Source organism: Felis catus, chromosome F1, assembly GCF_018350175.1.
Source record: "Felis catus isolate Fca126 chromosome F1, F.catus_Fca126_mat1.0, whole genome shotgun sequence".
Lineage (NCBI taxonomy): Eukaryota > Metazoa > Chordata > Mammalia > Carnivora > Felidae > Felis > Felis catus.
The window spans coordinates 40633960-40647160 of record NC_058384.1 but is presented as its reverse complement, the minus strand read 5'-3'; the positions used below and the strand labels follow the sequence as shown (position 1 = coordinate 40647160).

The window sequence follows — 13201 nt, the reverse complement described above, 5'->3', positions numbered from 1 at the left end:
TTGACCCACTTTCGCAGGAAAGCCCCGCCTCTCCCCTGCTCCGCCCCCTTCAGCCTCCCGTCCCCCTGGAGAATAGAGCAGGCCCCTACAGCAGCTCTGTTTTCTCGTCCTCTAGTCCTGCCTCTGCAGGAAGTCGCTTCTAGTCACTCTGCAGGAAGAAGGAGGCATGGTTCCCTTAGATGTGGGAGCAGGGATCCCAGGGCTTTGGCCTCAAGGGTCCTGGGCCTGCCCTATTGGCTCTGAACTTCACCTATTGGCACGTATTGGCTCTGAACTTCTTGGTGCCCAGGGCTTCCTCCTGAAGGTAGTTTATAGTCAGAAATGACTCGGTGGGGGGGGGGGGGGGGGGGCTGCCTGTGTGGCTCAGTCGGTTAAGCGTCAGACTTCGGCTCAGGTCATGATCTCGCAGTTTGTGAGTTTGAGCCCGGCGTTGGGCTCTGTGCTGACAGCTTGGGGCCTGGAGCCTGCTTCGGATTCTGTGTCTCCCTCTTTCTCTGCCCTTCTCCTGCTAGTGCTCTGTCTCTCAAAAATAAATAAATGTCAAAAAAAGATTTTTTTTAAAAAAAGAAAGAAATGACTTGCCTGGAGAGGCAGTTCCCCTTTACCAGAGGAGTCGGAGGAAAGAATGTGGATGGAATTTGGCAAATGGAGTGAAGTGGTTTTAAGGTGTCTTCTAGCTCCTAAGGAATAGGAAACGTGCCCCCTGGTTAAGGAGGTTGAAGGTGGGACCAGGCTGCCCCCGTGCTCTCCTGGCTGCAGAGGTGGCAGGAGTTGCCCTTGGCCTAGGAGGCCGGAGAGGCCTGATGGTCACTCATGTGGGGAGCAGGACGGGGCAGGTGTCAGGGCAGACCTGCCTTTCCCGGTCTTGAATCCCCCGATGAGGGGTGACATTGGAGGTTAGACAGGATGAGCTGCTTACCAGCAAGCAGGCATCATCCTACCACAGCGCCTGCACGCAGCAGGTGCCTAATAGGACCTAAAGAATTTGCGGAAGTTGGACCGGGAACAGACTGTGCGTATATATGTAAATCATCGTTTGGGGCCCTTTCAAGTCCCAAAGCCTGGATGAGTTTTGAGAGTACCCTGGCAAGCCTACTCTGTAGTACTAGAGAATTCATTTCCCAAAAGGAAGGAAGAAAAGGTGCCAGGCGTCATGCCAGATGCTTTAGATATCTTGTCTCGTTTAATGGCTGTAGTCCTCTGTGAGAGAGGGGTTGTTCCCATCTTACAGATGAGGAAACTGAGAGGCTCAGTGACCACGTCCGGTCCCATTGGAGGGAGGTGATTCTCAATGCAAAGTGCTCGTGCTCTCTGCCCCCCACTCCCAGCTGAAGGGGGAGGCTCCGTGGATTGCCCTCTCCCCCCCCCCCCAGCCTCGGGGTCTGAGGGCTGGTCTAAAGTCTGCCCCGAGGGGGAGGGAGAATGTCTGTGCTGCCTCTGAGCATCCCAGCTCAAATCCACCACCCGCCAGTGTGCCAACCCGCCCCCCCCACCAGCAGCCTGGGACCCCTGAGCAACAAACGCCACATTGTTCCCCCAGCTGGCCCAGGCCGGAGGGACAGTGGCTCTTTCCCAAGGCCCTGCTGGCCTGCTGACTAATCTTGCAAGCCATTCACGTTGGCAGGCATGGAAGGCGGGGCTGGTGGCAGGGCCTCGAGACACCATCTTCCCCCTCTCATCAGCCCTGAGCTGGCCAAGCAGCAGGAGGGAGAAGCAGGGGTGGGGGGGTGCCCTCTGGAAAAGTCCCCCCCAAACAGGATGTCAAGGTGCCCCCTCCCCTGCCCTCAGCCTTCCATCCTCGGCCCTCTCCCCATGCCAGACTTCACCTCAGTTCACCCCGGGCCCCCTCCCTACATCCCATAGGAAGCTACTGGTGCGTCTAGAACGAGGGTGGGGACGGGGGTAGAGAGGGAGTTGGGCGGGGGTGGAGAAAATGGCCCCCGTATCCTCAGTGCCGCGAGCCTGCCTTTGGCTCCCTCTCCAACCTGCCCCCCCCCCCCCCCCCGCCCACTCATCTTAAGTTTCTACGGACACAGCTGAGGGCTTCGGTCACTGTGGCAACAGGTCTGCTGAGAAATGGGTGGGTGTCACTCCCCAGCACAAAGAGTGTGTGCATGGAAGCTCCATCACTTAGCAACGGCCTCCCTCTCTCTTGGCGTCACCCGTCCTGGGGGTGGGTGTCAGGAAGAGAGAACAAGGCCATTAAGATCCCCAAGAGAGGGGGGGAAGGAGGCTTGGGTCGGGGCCGGGCTGAGGCCAAGGGGTGTGGGTGGGGTGGTCAGAGGAGAAAGGAGCCCAGTGCGCTCAGCAACCTCTGTCCCTCATCATCCCTTCCGAGGCCCCGTGCAGATGTTCTAGGTGGATCTGGTGGGCAGAAGTCGCCACTGGGACCCAGAGCTGCACTTGAGACAAAGCTGGGCTTGGGAGGCAGGGAGTGATTTGTGGCCTAGGCCGAGGTGTCCCTTCTGGTTGAACCTGTGCCAGATCCTCGAGGCCCAAACAGGGTTAAGGGGGGCTGTGGAAGGACCCCAGAAGGGTACCTGGCGGAAGTGGGACACCCGGGGCAAGACCAGCGGGAGGAGCTGAGGGGTTTCTGGGGGCACAGGACGGAGCTCTGGCCGCCAGGGAGGGGTGTGGTGGGGGCAGGGTGGGGGCAGACAGGGAGCAGGCAGCTGGGCCGTCTACGGGCAAAACAGTCTGTTCTAAGAAACTGAAAAAGAGCAGCTCTCAGAGTCAGAGAGGCTGGAAGGCCCCGGGCTCACCGAGGAAGGCTGCTGGTTTCTCTAAAATGGGGGCTTTGTGGAGGAGGAGGAACAGAGCGGGGGCTCCAGAAGAGATAAGTTTGCCGCCTTTTGACTTCCCAAGGATGCTCGGGCTCAGGCTAGGACAAAGACTTAGCACTCCACCTCCCAAGCCCTTCATCCACTCTGCCCCTCAAAAGCCGTAGGGCCATAAAGCTGGGCAGGACATCAGCCACAGGCCATAATGGGCCAAATGCGGCCGGGAGGAATCCCCCCAGGGCGCCACCTGTCCTGGAGAAGGGCCAGGTGCATCTGGGCACTGTCAGGATGTGGCACAAGAAACTCCAGTGGGCACAGGGATAGTTCTACCTAGTTTATTGTTTTTGAAGAAGGGCCTTCTACAAGGGAGTACCTACCACGGGGCGGATGGCGGCAGGGCGCGGGGGGGGGGGGCGGTTGGCACAGGGCAACCCAGGATATGTCAGAGAAGGAAGAAGAAAGAGAGAGAAATCCTCCGGAAGAAGAGAAGGTGCCGGGAGGAGGAGATGTCTAAGGCTAGGGCAGACCTGGTCCAGAGAAGAGCCAGGCAGGACTGGCCCCCAAAGGGCCCCCTATTCTAGGATGGATGAGAGTCAGCAGGCAACGCTTAGAGAGGAGCCAACTAAAGTACAGCAGATTCCAAGACAGAGGCAGGTGAAGTTCTGGCTCCCAGCTGGGGGACTGAGAGTTTCTAGGCGGTTCTAAGGACCTGGAAGCATTACCACCCACCGAGGACAGGGCTGGGAGACGCCAAGAGACAGCCGGGGAAGGCCCTGCTGGGGGAAGGGGCTCTGACACACCCGAACCCCCACAAGAGGGACCAAGTCCACCTCTAGACAGCAAGACGAGCAGAGAAGCAAGACCTATGGGGCCAGAAACACCAGACACAGGCTGGGGGGCACCCGCCCTGCCCCACCTGGCCCCTGCTCCCGCGCCCCCCCCCCCCCACCCAGGCTGCAGCCTGGCCTCAGCAAGGCGTGCCCAGGGGCAGGAGCGGGGGCGACTCCCTGGGCTTGTGGAAGTAGATGGAGGAGGGCAGCTCGGTCTTGAGCTTGTTGTCCGAGCCGCCGGCGGCTGAGGCCTCCGAGGCGCCACCACACTCGGCACAGCAGCAGCAGCAGCAGCCCAGGAAGGCCTGGCCCAGCGGCCTGCAGATACACAGGAGGAGCACGGGGGTGATGGCTCCCTTGAAGAAGATGGAGAACTGGTTGATGAGGCCCAGGAGGTCCAGGGTCTGGCGAGTCAGTTCAGTGGACAGGTAGGCCACCACGATGTTGCAGACGTTCTCGGGGAGGGTGCAGAGGGCGTAGACCACGGTCAGGCCCACCACGGTGCTGTTGAGCTGGCTCTCGCACTGCTCGTGTTTGCCTGCCCGGCACTCCGGCTTCCTCCTGGGAGGGCTCCGCACCCGCCACGTCACCAGCTGGCAGGTGACCGTGAAGAGGATGGGCAGGCAGAAGTAGCAGCCAAAGTACCACCACATGCGGGCGTTCTGGTAGGTCATCACCAGCGAGTAGAGGGACTCGGGCAGGCTGGCCGAGGGTTTCATGATGCAGGAGTCCACAGTGCCCGTGGCGGGGGCAGGCTCCTGCGACAGCTGCCACAGCAGGAGCTCGGGCACAGCCAGGATCATGGAGCCCACCCAGATGACAGCCAGCTTGGCCAGGATGGACTGGCACCGCTCGATGGGCCTCACCTTTGGCAGGGTGCTGGTGGCCACATGGAAGCGGTCGATGCCCAGGGCGCAGAGGCTGAAGGTGGTGACTCCCAGGGAGGAGACCTGTGGGCAAAGGCGTAGAGGAGGAGAGAAGCACGTGGTCAAACCCAGGAGGCGGGAGGAGGCCTGGGTTTCTGGCTCAGACGGGAAACTGGGTGGTAAGTGTAGAAACAACAGTAATGACAACCAGCATTTAGTGAGTATTTTCCGCGAGTCAGGCACTTGACGTGCGTCGCCACATCCTTGCAGCCAACCGTCGTACAGACGAAGAAACTGGCTCGGGCAGGATGAGTGACCAGGTGGATGGCGGAGTTGAGATCCACACACAGACGGGCCCGACTCTTTCCACCCTGCTTCTTTGCCTCTTGGGCTAGGGAATGAATGGCCTGGGTCCCACAGACCCATATGCTCTCTGAGAGACTCTGGAATATCTTCCCTAACGAAGAATCAAGACAAAGACATAGCAATTCTGGGTCTTTATGGGTCCTTCCATCCCCAGGTCCCATTATCCCATTATGAGCCTCAGGTTTTTGAAACATGGCTCAGTCACTCTCTCTCTCTCTCTCTCTCTCTCTCTCTCTGTCTCTTCATCCTATCCAAGAAATCTAGGGGCCTGGCTGGGTGAGGAAGCAGCCTTCCTCCAAAACAGCCTGGGCCCACCCTCCCTGATGCTATTCATTGAGCACACAGGAAAATCACCCTGTGAGCCAAGAGAGAGAAGCCAGAGCAGCAGGGAAAGAAAGTGCCAGAGAGAAGTGAGGAAGAGGAGAACCCTCCCAAGCTATCAGATGATGCTCAACCACACTCAGGGATTGTGCTCAGATCCCCCCTTCCGTCCAAATTCTTCCCTCTTCTGGCTGGGGGAACACAATCTCTGGCTCATTAGCACAGTCACCAAGTGATCTTTGTGAGAACCGGCACCCCCCACTCCCTTGGCAGGGGAGCCCAGGCCTGCGGAAGAGCAGCCTCGGGGCTTGGACAAAACCAAAAATAACACACACAAAAACATTCCAAGTTGCCTTCTCCTGCTCCCTCCTGCGGGCCTTCCTAGGATCCCCCCTACGGAAGGGTTCCGGGACAGGGTATTTTTCCCTCAACTCCTCCCCATCACCCAGCCTAAAGGGGGGCTCTGTCAACTCATGAACCATCTCCATCCTCCAGGAGGTGTGGAGCGGGTGGCCCAGGAGGATGTGAGCCACAGCCTAGGTATTAGGTATGTTGAGACCCGCAGTCAGGCAGGGCAGGCTTTCGTGCAGACAAGAGTTCACATGCGTCTGCCCTCCTCCTCTCCTGCTCTTAGACCCTCCCTGGTGAAACCCACCACTTACTGAATTATTTTAATTCTAAGGACTTTGTCGATATTTCCCATTTAATCCTTCAAGAACTCATTCAAATAGTTATTATTATTATTCCCAACTTACAGAGGGGAAAACTGAGGTTCAGACAGATTAAGCAGACCTAGGTCACTCAGCTAGTGAGGGGCAAAGCCTGGTTTCTAATCTAGTCCTCTTGCCCAACCTTTCACAGTGCACCTGGGTCCTAAGCCCCAGATGATAACGAAGATGCCGGGGCTAGCCCCAACCATAGGGCCTTCTTTCAGGTTTGGGTACCTTTGGGCCACGGTGAGGCGGTCTCCCTGGGTTGGGAAGGACACAAAGGGCTGCCCCAACTGCTGAGCCTCAGTCTGTCCAAATATGAAATCATCACTAATATACAGTGAACTGGGGACCGAGTTGGGAACAGAACCTACGTCCAGACGCCTGATCCTGATTCCTTCTCCACTCCGGCAAGCCACTCACGTCCCACAGCATCATCCACTCTCGAGAGGAGCAGCAGCCTTCATGGGGAGGCCACAGCTACTCCAGTCCTCATTAGTAGCCTCCCTCCCGCCCCGCCCGTAGCCAAAATTTAAAAGGCTGCTCGCTTATTTTGTGCCCCTATGTAGACACAGCGGCCTTGCTGTGTCTCACATAAATGCACATATATTGGTATATTTTTGTAATGTTTGGGTTAGACTCTCTGTGTAGGATCTATACATCCATCATCACTCATGTGCCTGTCTTTAGGTGGAAGTTCCCAGAAATGAGTTTGGTGATATATTTTGGAATTGTAGAATAAACCCACCAGTGGGGCCATCTGGTCTACCCCATGGTTGGGCAATAAGCAAATTGGACAGGAGATGTGACCCGCCCCAGTGATACCCGGTATGTCAGAGACATAAGTTGACATTAAGCCCCTCACCCCCAGGCTCTAGCACCCAGAACTAGGTCTTCCCTTTTAGAGAGGGATGACAATAGTCACAGTAAGGAAGGGACTTTCCTTCTGGCGTTTGCGTTCAAGGGGAGTAGATACTGACTTGACCTGGGGGAGCTGCAGAAGACTGGAATCTCCCTTTACATGCTGCTTAGGGAAGCAGGATATTCAGAAGTCAATACCCTGTGGGTGCAGGGCAGCGGCAGTGGCAAAAAAGGGAGAAACAGGAGACACACAGCCGACGGAGCAATTTCTGGGGTGGAAAGACGGAGGGGGGTTAAGGCAGGGAGGGGACAGCTCAGAGTAAAGAGAAAGGGGGAGAGATCTACCTCGAGGCTGCTCCTGAAGAGACCAGGCTGAGGCTGGCCCCCAGGGCTCCCACACACCTTCCGGCACCCCCTAGATGCCTTGGTTTCGCTGAGAGCCACCGGGAACCAATACCGCATTTGTCTCCTTGCCCAAATTGGAGGAGAAGCAAGATGTAGCTCTGGGCCTCTGGGGTCCCGCACACCCACATGTCCCACTTCCGACAGCCTGACGGATTGCAGCCCCAGAGCTGGACACACACTCACCTCCATGAAGGGCACGGCCCGGCAAGAAACGTCACCCAGCAACCTCTGCTTGGTGATCTCATTGAAGATAACAACAGGGAGGCAGAAAAAGAGGACCAGAAAATCCCAGAGGGCCAGGCTCGCGAGGATAGAGTTCCAGGCACTCTTCAGGTAGTAGCTGTGCCACACGATGCACATGACCGACAGGTTACCCACGATGCCCACAGCGAACAGCACCAGGGCCAGGAGCATGATGGCATAGGCACTGTAGGAGCTCTCGGTCACCGGGTACAGGGGGTTCTGAATCTGCAGCCTCTGACCCGGCGTCCCCGTCAGATTGCCCCGAGGCTCCCGCCTGCCGCCTGGGCTGCCCCCGTCCTTGTCTGGGTTGGGGCTGGTGGCCACCAGGGCCTGGGTGGGCTGCAGGCCAGCAGGGTGGATGGGCCGCGGGTACTCGGCCCACTCCTCGGGCACATACTGCTGCACCTCCCTGGCCTCGTCATCCTCAGTGCCTCTCTTGGACCGGCTCTGCTGCTCCTGGGCCTCGGCTCTGTGCCCGCCCGAGTGCAGGGCGGCACCCCCAGACACTCTGCTCAGCCCCGCGGCCAACACCATAGCAAGAGAGACGGCCAGCAGCCACGGCCACTGCATGGCCGGACGAGCAGGAGGCAGCTGCCCCACGAAGAGCAGGTGAGAGAGAGGGGTCCAAGCGCCGGGCTGACCGGAGAGAGGCAGCTGGCCGCTTGGTCCGCCTCCAGTCAGGCGTCTGGCATCACCAGCCTGCTCCAGTGGACCCGAGCTGCTCCCTCCCACCCCGTTGGCCAGGGGCCGGGCAAGGCCCTCTGCTGGACATAGAGCATTCATCTTGCCCTCCAGGACACTCCTCCTCGGGCCCCACAGGGCAACGGCAGGTCAGACCTGCGGAGACCTCAGAGGCCACCTGCTCCCAGCCTCTGAAGAGAAGGTGACGAACACTCACAACAGCTCTATGGGGTAAATGCTATTATCACCCCTGTGCAGGCTTTCAGTCACATACCGGCATGGCTGATACACGGCAGAGCCAGGCCCAGGACCCGGATCTGACTCCAGAGCTCTGAACTCAACAAGCACAAGTCCATCCGCCTGCCTTCTAACCACCCGAACTCCTCGCGGAAAGCAAAACAATCAAAATCTAAAAACGCATTCTGATCCAGACACGAGATCACGAGATGGATGGACATTTGCAATGACCAGTATTTACTGAGCACCTGCTATGCTCCAGACAGTCAGAAAACAAATACGTAAAAGACCTCTGCCACCAAGGAGCTTTCAGTCCAGAGGGGGAAAGGGATATGTAAATCAATAATTACAATTCAGTGTGATAGATGCTGTGAAAGGCAAAAGACAAGTCTGAACCCAGAGGAGCCTGGAGGGATCTGGAAGGCCTCCCAGATGAAGGGGCATTTGAGTGCTTCCTGAGAAATGACTGTGAGCCTGCCAGACAGACAGCAGGGAGGGAAGTGCTCCCGGCGGAAGACACAGCACATACAAAGGCTTAGCGATGTGACAGTAGGCCACGCACCTGAGAGCCAGCAAGAATGTCAAGGAGGCTGGAATGCAAGGGACTGCAGAGAGAGGGCCTGGGAGCTCGGAACAAGGAGCCTGGACAGGTCAGCAGAGGCAGGGCCAGGAAGGACTTTGTAGGCCAGGCCAAGGAGTTTACATTTATCTGAAAGGCAGTGGACAGTGTTACAAGCTGCTAAGCGGAGGAACAGGGACTTGAGCAGGGTGTTTAGAGGGCTCCCTTATGGGCAGCTGGGGTCATGATAGTCTGGAGCAGGACGATGCACGCAGGACAGGAGGCAGGGGCAGTCCGGAGGGTGGCAAAGAGCAGAGTGCAGGGAAATGGCCAGCGTCACGGGGTTTTGGCTGTGCAGTGGAGGAGGGACAGGTCAAGGCTGACCCCTGGGCTGGGGTGGACAGCAAGACACTCACCTGTGTGGGGAAGAACCTGGCGTGAGGGTGGGGGAAAGCCTTGGCTTAAAGGAATGATCTGCAGTTGATGAGAAAGGCTAGAGCTGGACGTGGAGATAGGAGGGTGAAGGTGTGGGTGGGCCAGGGGCCGGCGAGATCACAGAGCACACAGAGCAGAAGGCGCAGGGTGGAGGAAGGGGCGCAGGAAGAGAATGGAGTAAAGACCAGGAGAGGGCAGGCTGCTGTGGTCCCACTCCTCGGAGCTGGAGCAAGAGAAGAACTGGACCGCTGTGGTTGGAGTTGAAAGTCACTTCTGCAGTCAGCAAACATTAGCCAGGGCCTCGTAGGAGCAGATCAACCTGGAAGTGACTTCCCTGGAAGACTTCCTGACCAGGAAAGCCTCCGTCCTACCCAGAGGGGCCCCAACCTACTGAGCAAAAAGAGGAATCCCAAGAAAAAAGGAAGAGGAAAAGGAGAGGAAGAAGAGAAAAGACTGGCATACCCTCAGAAAAGGTCAAGGAGCACCTTCGGCTTTAAAAAACTTTTTATCTTTCTGGGGCGCCTGGGTGGCTCAGTCGATTAAGCGTTTGACTTCGGCTCAGGTCATGATCTCACGGTTGGTGAGTTCGAGCCCCGTGTGGGGTTCTGTGTGGACAGCTCGAAGCCGGGAGCCTGCTTCGGATTCTGTGTCTCCCTCTCTCTCCTCCCCTCCCTGGCTTGTGCTCTCTCTCTCAAAAAATAAACATAAAAAAAAATTGTAAAACAAATTCATGACATTTTTATCTTTCTGGCTTCTTAGTGTCCACTCTTTCTGTGGGGACAGGAGGCCCAGGTGGCTGCAGGACTGACCTTGTCTGCAGTTCAGAATGTCACAACGAAGCTGCAGAGAAGTTAGGCCGAGGACTCAGCTGTCCTCTTTGTTGCCAGCACCCCCTGCCCCCACAGCAGAGAGGAGAGCCCAGGACTCAGGCTCCATATCGTCAGGAAGGGGTGGAAGAGGAGCTGGAGGATGGGTCACCTAGCCCTCAGCCCAAACGTCGTGTGGTCCCCCCTTGGACTTGTGGTTTTTGTGTTTTTTTTTTAAGTTTCTTTATTTGAGAGAGACAGTGCAAGTGGGGGTGAGGCAGAGAGAAGGGAGAGAGAATCCCAAGCAGGCTCTGCACCATCAGCATGCAACCCGACGCAGGGCTCGATCCCATGAACCGAGAGACCATGACCTTAACTGGCTGAGCGCCACCCGCCTGCCCACCCCCCCCCCGCCCGCCGCCTGCAGGTGCCCCGGAATTGTGCTTTCTTAATCCCACTGCAGAACTGACTCCCGGACCGGCCCCTGAGTGAGTCAGATCCTTCCAAACGCCCATGGCACTCAGGCTGTTGGTGTTGAAACCACCTGCTGCCATGTGATACAGTGATTTTGGTAAATAGAGTCATCACCCATATCATCACCATCATTCACTGAGCATTCGGGAAGTGCCAGGCCCTGTGCTAAACACTCGGAAGAATTATCATACTTATCTCTACATTATTACCCCGGGCTCAGAGAGGTAAAGTAACTTGTCCAAGCATGCATAGCTCATGGGATCCAAATGCAAGTTTGCCCAACTCCAAAGCTGAAACTCTGAACCACTCTGTGGTGTAACCTTACAGAATTTTTATCCAGGAGGAGACCCTAAGGATGATCTACACCAGCTCTCTTATTTTTCAGAAGTGGACACTGAAATCCAGAGAAGTCAAGGGCAGGCCCTGATCCCCAGTGCTCCGTGATCAGGCATGTGCCAACACAGTGTAGACCTCAGCACAGGGCTGGCCTGTGGTGAGCTGGGAAATTGTTAGCCCTCAGCTCCTTTCTTATACTCATGAATATGCCTCATTGTAACACAGAGTGTGCCTTGCACAGAGTAGGGGCTCAAGAAACACTGACCAGTTGAAAGACACCCCCCCCACCCCCACTTCTGTTGGTCCTGAGCTTCCTTGGGTCTGTTAGGACAGTTGGAACATCAGAGGCCACTAGGTGGAACCAGATGTCCAGTGATGGAAGTGAAGGCAGGCCTCTCCCTCCGATCCTACCGACCCCACCCTGCCCGAGGCCCGTCCGCAGACTTTCTGCAGAGGTCTGAAGGGGCAGTCTGATGACATGACTGGGTGCGTTCCCAGGGGCTGATGCCAAGGGGGATGGTGTCTCACCTATCCCCTACCTACCGGTTCACCCCACCCCTCCTGAGGGCACCCAACAAAAACCCCCCAGAGATGCTCTTCTCCCTTCTCTGCTTCTGCTTCAGGGGAGTCTTCTCCTCGGACCAGCCAGAAGCACCTCCCTGATTCATTAAGCACACCAAGCAGAAGACAAAGTCTTCCCTAGCCCTTCGGAATGCCTCTCCCTGATTCCAGGAATTTCCCATTCTTCTCCCTGGGAATTTCCCCAGTGCTGGCAGCAAAGGTAGTTAAGTGGGACAGGGTAGAAGAGAGAGGGCTGGGACTGTCCCATGGCAGTGAATGAGGTAAGAGCCTCTGGGCCGCCGTGGAAGTGCCACCCTGGAAAATAATAAAAGCTAACATTTTGCTGAGTGAGTTCCATGCATCATGCATTCTCCGTGAAGAGTATATTCTGGAACTAGGCTGTCTGGATGTAACTCCGTAAACGGCTCTATCACTTGCTAGTTGTGTGTGTGTGTGTGTGTGTGTGTGTGTGTGTGTGTGGCTTTGGTCAAGCACTTAACCTCTCTGTGCCTCAGTTCCTTCATCTGATACCAACAAGCTTGTCGTGGAGATTAAAGGAGTTCGTTTGTGTATGGTAAGCACTGTGTACGTGTTAGTGGGCGTGGTACCTCATTTAATTCTTGCCACGACCTTAGAAGCAGGATGCTATTCTCTCCATGGTACAGGTTTGGAAACTGCAGCACAGAGAGTCAGGAGGCAGACGAAGAGGCAGGGAGGGCAAGTGTTGAGACAGGTCTCCCCGCTGCCGGGTTCTCGGCCTGAATAGGGACTTCCCTCTGGCCTGCAACTGGCACCAGACTAGGGGCAGGGGAGGTGTAGACACTTCTGACCCCACTGGGTCCCACTGGGCCAGTTCTCCATGCTCTGGGCTCCTGGGCCCAAGGGGCACGGTGGGCTTACTCTGGAGGACGGGCCACAAATGGGAAAGCGTGCTTTCTCAGGGGATCCGAGACCTGGTCCCAACTCTGCCATGAGCTAGCCCTACTGTAATATCAATAATCAAGCATTCATTTATTTTACAAGTACTTATTAAGCACCTACTATGTGCCAGGCATTATCTCAGATACTCAGGAATCAGTGGACAACACAGGCATGATTCTGCCCTCCTGAAATTCCCATTCGAGTGAAGGAGGCAGGCACTGAAAAAACCAACCCCCACCCAACATAACTATGAATTGTGAGGACAAGGAGGAAAAGAGGAGGGTGCCATGGTGTCATGGAACCTCTTTGTCCTCCCGTTTTCTCCTTGGGGAAAGGTACGGAGTATTATCTGGGACCTAAGGATGCTATTGCAATGAAATACGGGCATTGTAAAGGCATTGTAAAAAGGTGAGACTTCAGAGGGCAGTGGGTGGCTCAGTCGGTTAAGTGTCCAACTTCGGCTCAGGTCATGATCTCAAAGTTCTTGGGTTCAAGCCCTGCAGTCAGCACATTGCCCACTTCAGATCCTCTGTCTCCCTCTCTCTGCCCCTCCCCCACTTGCGCTCTCTATCAAAAATAAATAAACACTTTTTTAAAAAGGTAAGACTTTGGGGCTCCTGTGTGGCTCAGTCAGTGAAGTGTCCAACTCTTGGTTTAGCTCAGGTCATGATCTCAGGATTCGTCAGACTGGGCCCTGTGTAGGTCTCTACACCGTCAGTGCAGGTGCTTGGGATTCTCTGTCTCCCTCTCTTTCTGCCCCTTCCCCGCCTCTCTCTCAATAAATAAACATTAAAAAAAATTCTTTTTAA

At 56.2% G+C, this 13201-nt stretch overlaps 1 protein-coding gene across 1 annotated transcript; it reads right to left on the bottom strand.

Annotated features, from left to right (window-relative positions):
* Positions 1 to 3722: 3722 nt before the first annotated feature.
* Positions 3723 to 8075, bottom strand: GPR37L1 (G protein-coupled receptor 37 like 1). The gene is made up of 2 exons (XM_003999372.6): positions 7323 to 8075; positions 3723 to 4560 (listed from the first exon to the last, which is right to left on the bottom strand). The coding sequence occupies exons 1-2, from the start codon at positions 7950 to 7952 to the stop codon at positions 3748 to 3750; spliced, it is 1443 nt and encodes a 480-aa protein (XP_003999421.3). The 5' UTR covers positions 7953 to 8075; the 3' UTR covers positions 3723 to 3747.
* Positions 8076 to 13201: the final 5126 nt, after the last annotated feature.

Bases quoted from the DNA above. Each gene is read 5' to 3' on its own strand.
- GPR37L1 (XM_003999372.6), bottom strand. From the start codon at position 7,952: ATGCAGTGGCCGTGGCTGCTGGCCGTCTCTCTTGCTATGGTGTTGGCC. The intron at 4,561-7,322 runs GTGAGTGTGTGT...CTTTGCCCACAG, and splicing joins GGGCCGTGCCCTTCATGGAG to GTCTCCTCCCTGGGAGTCAC.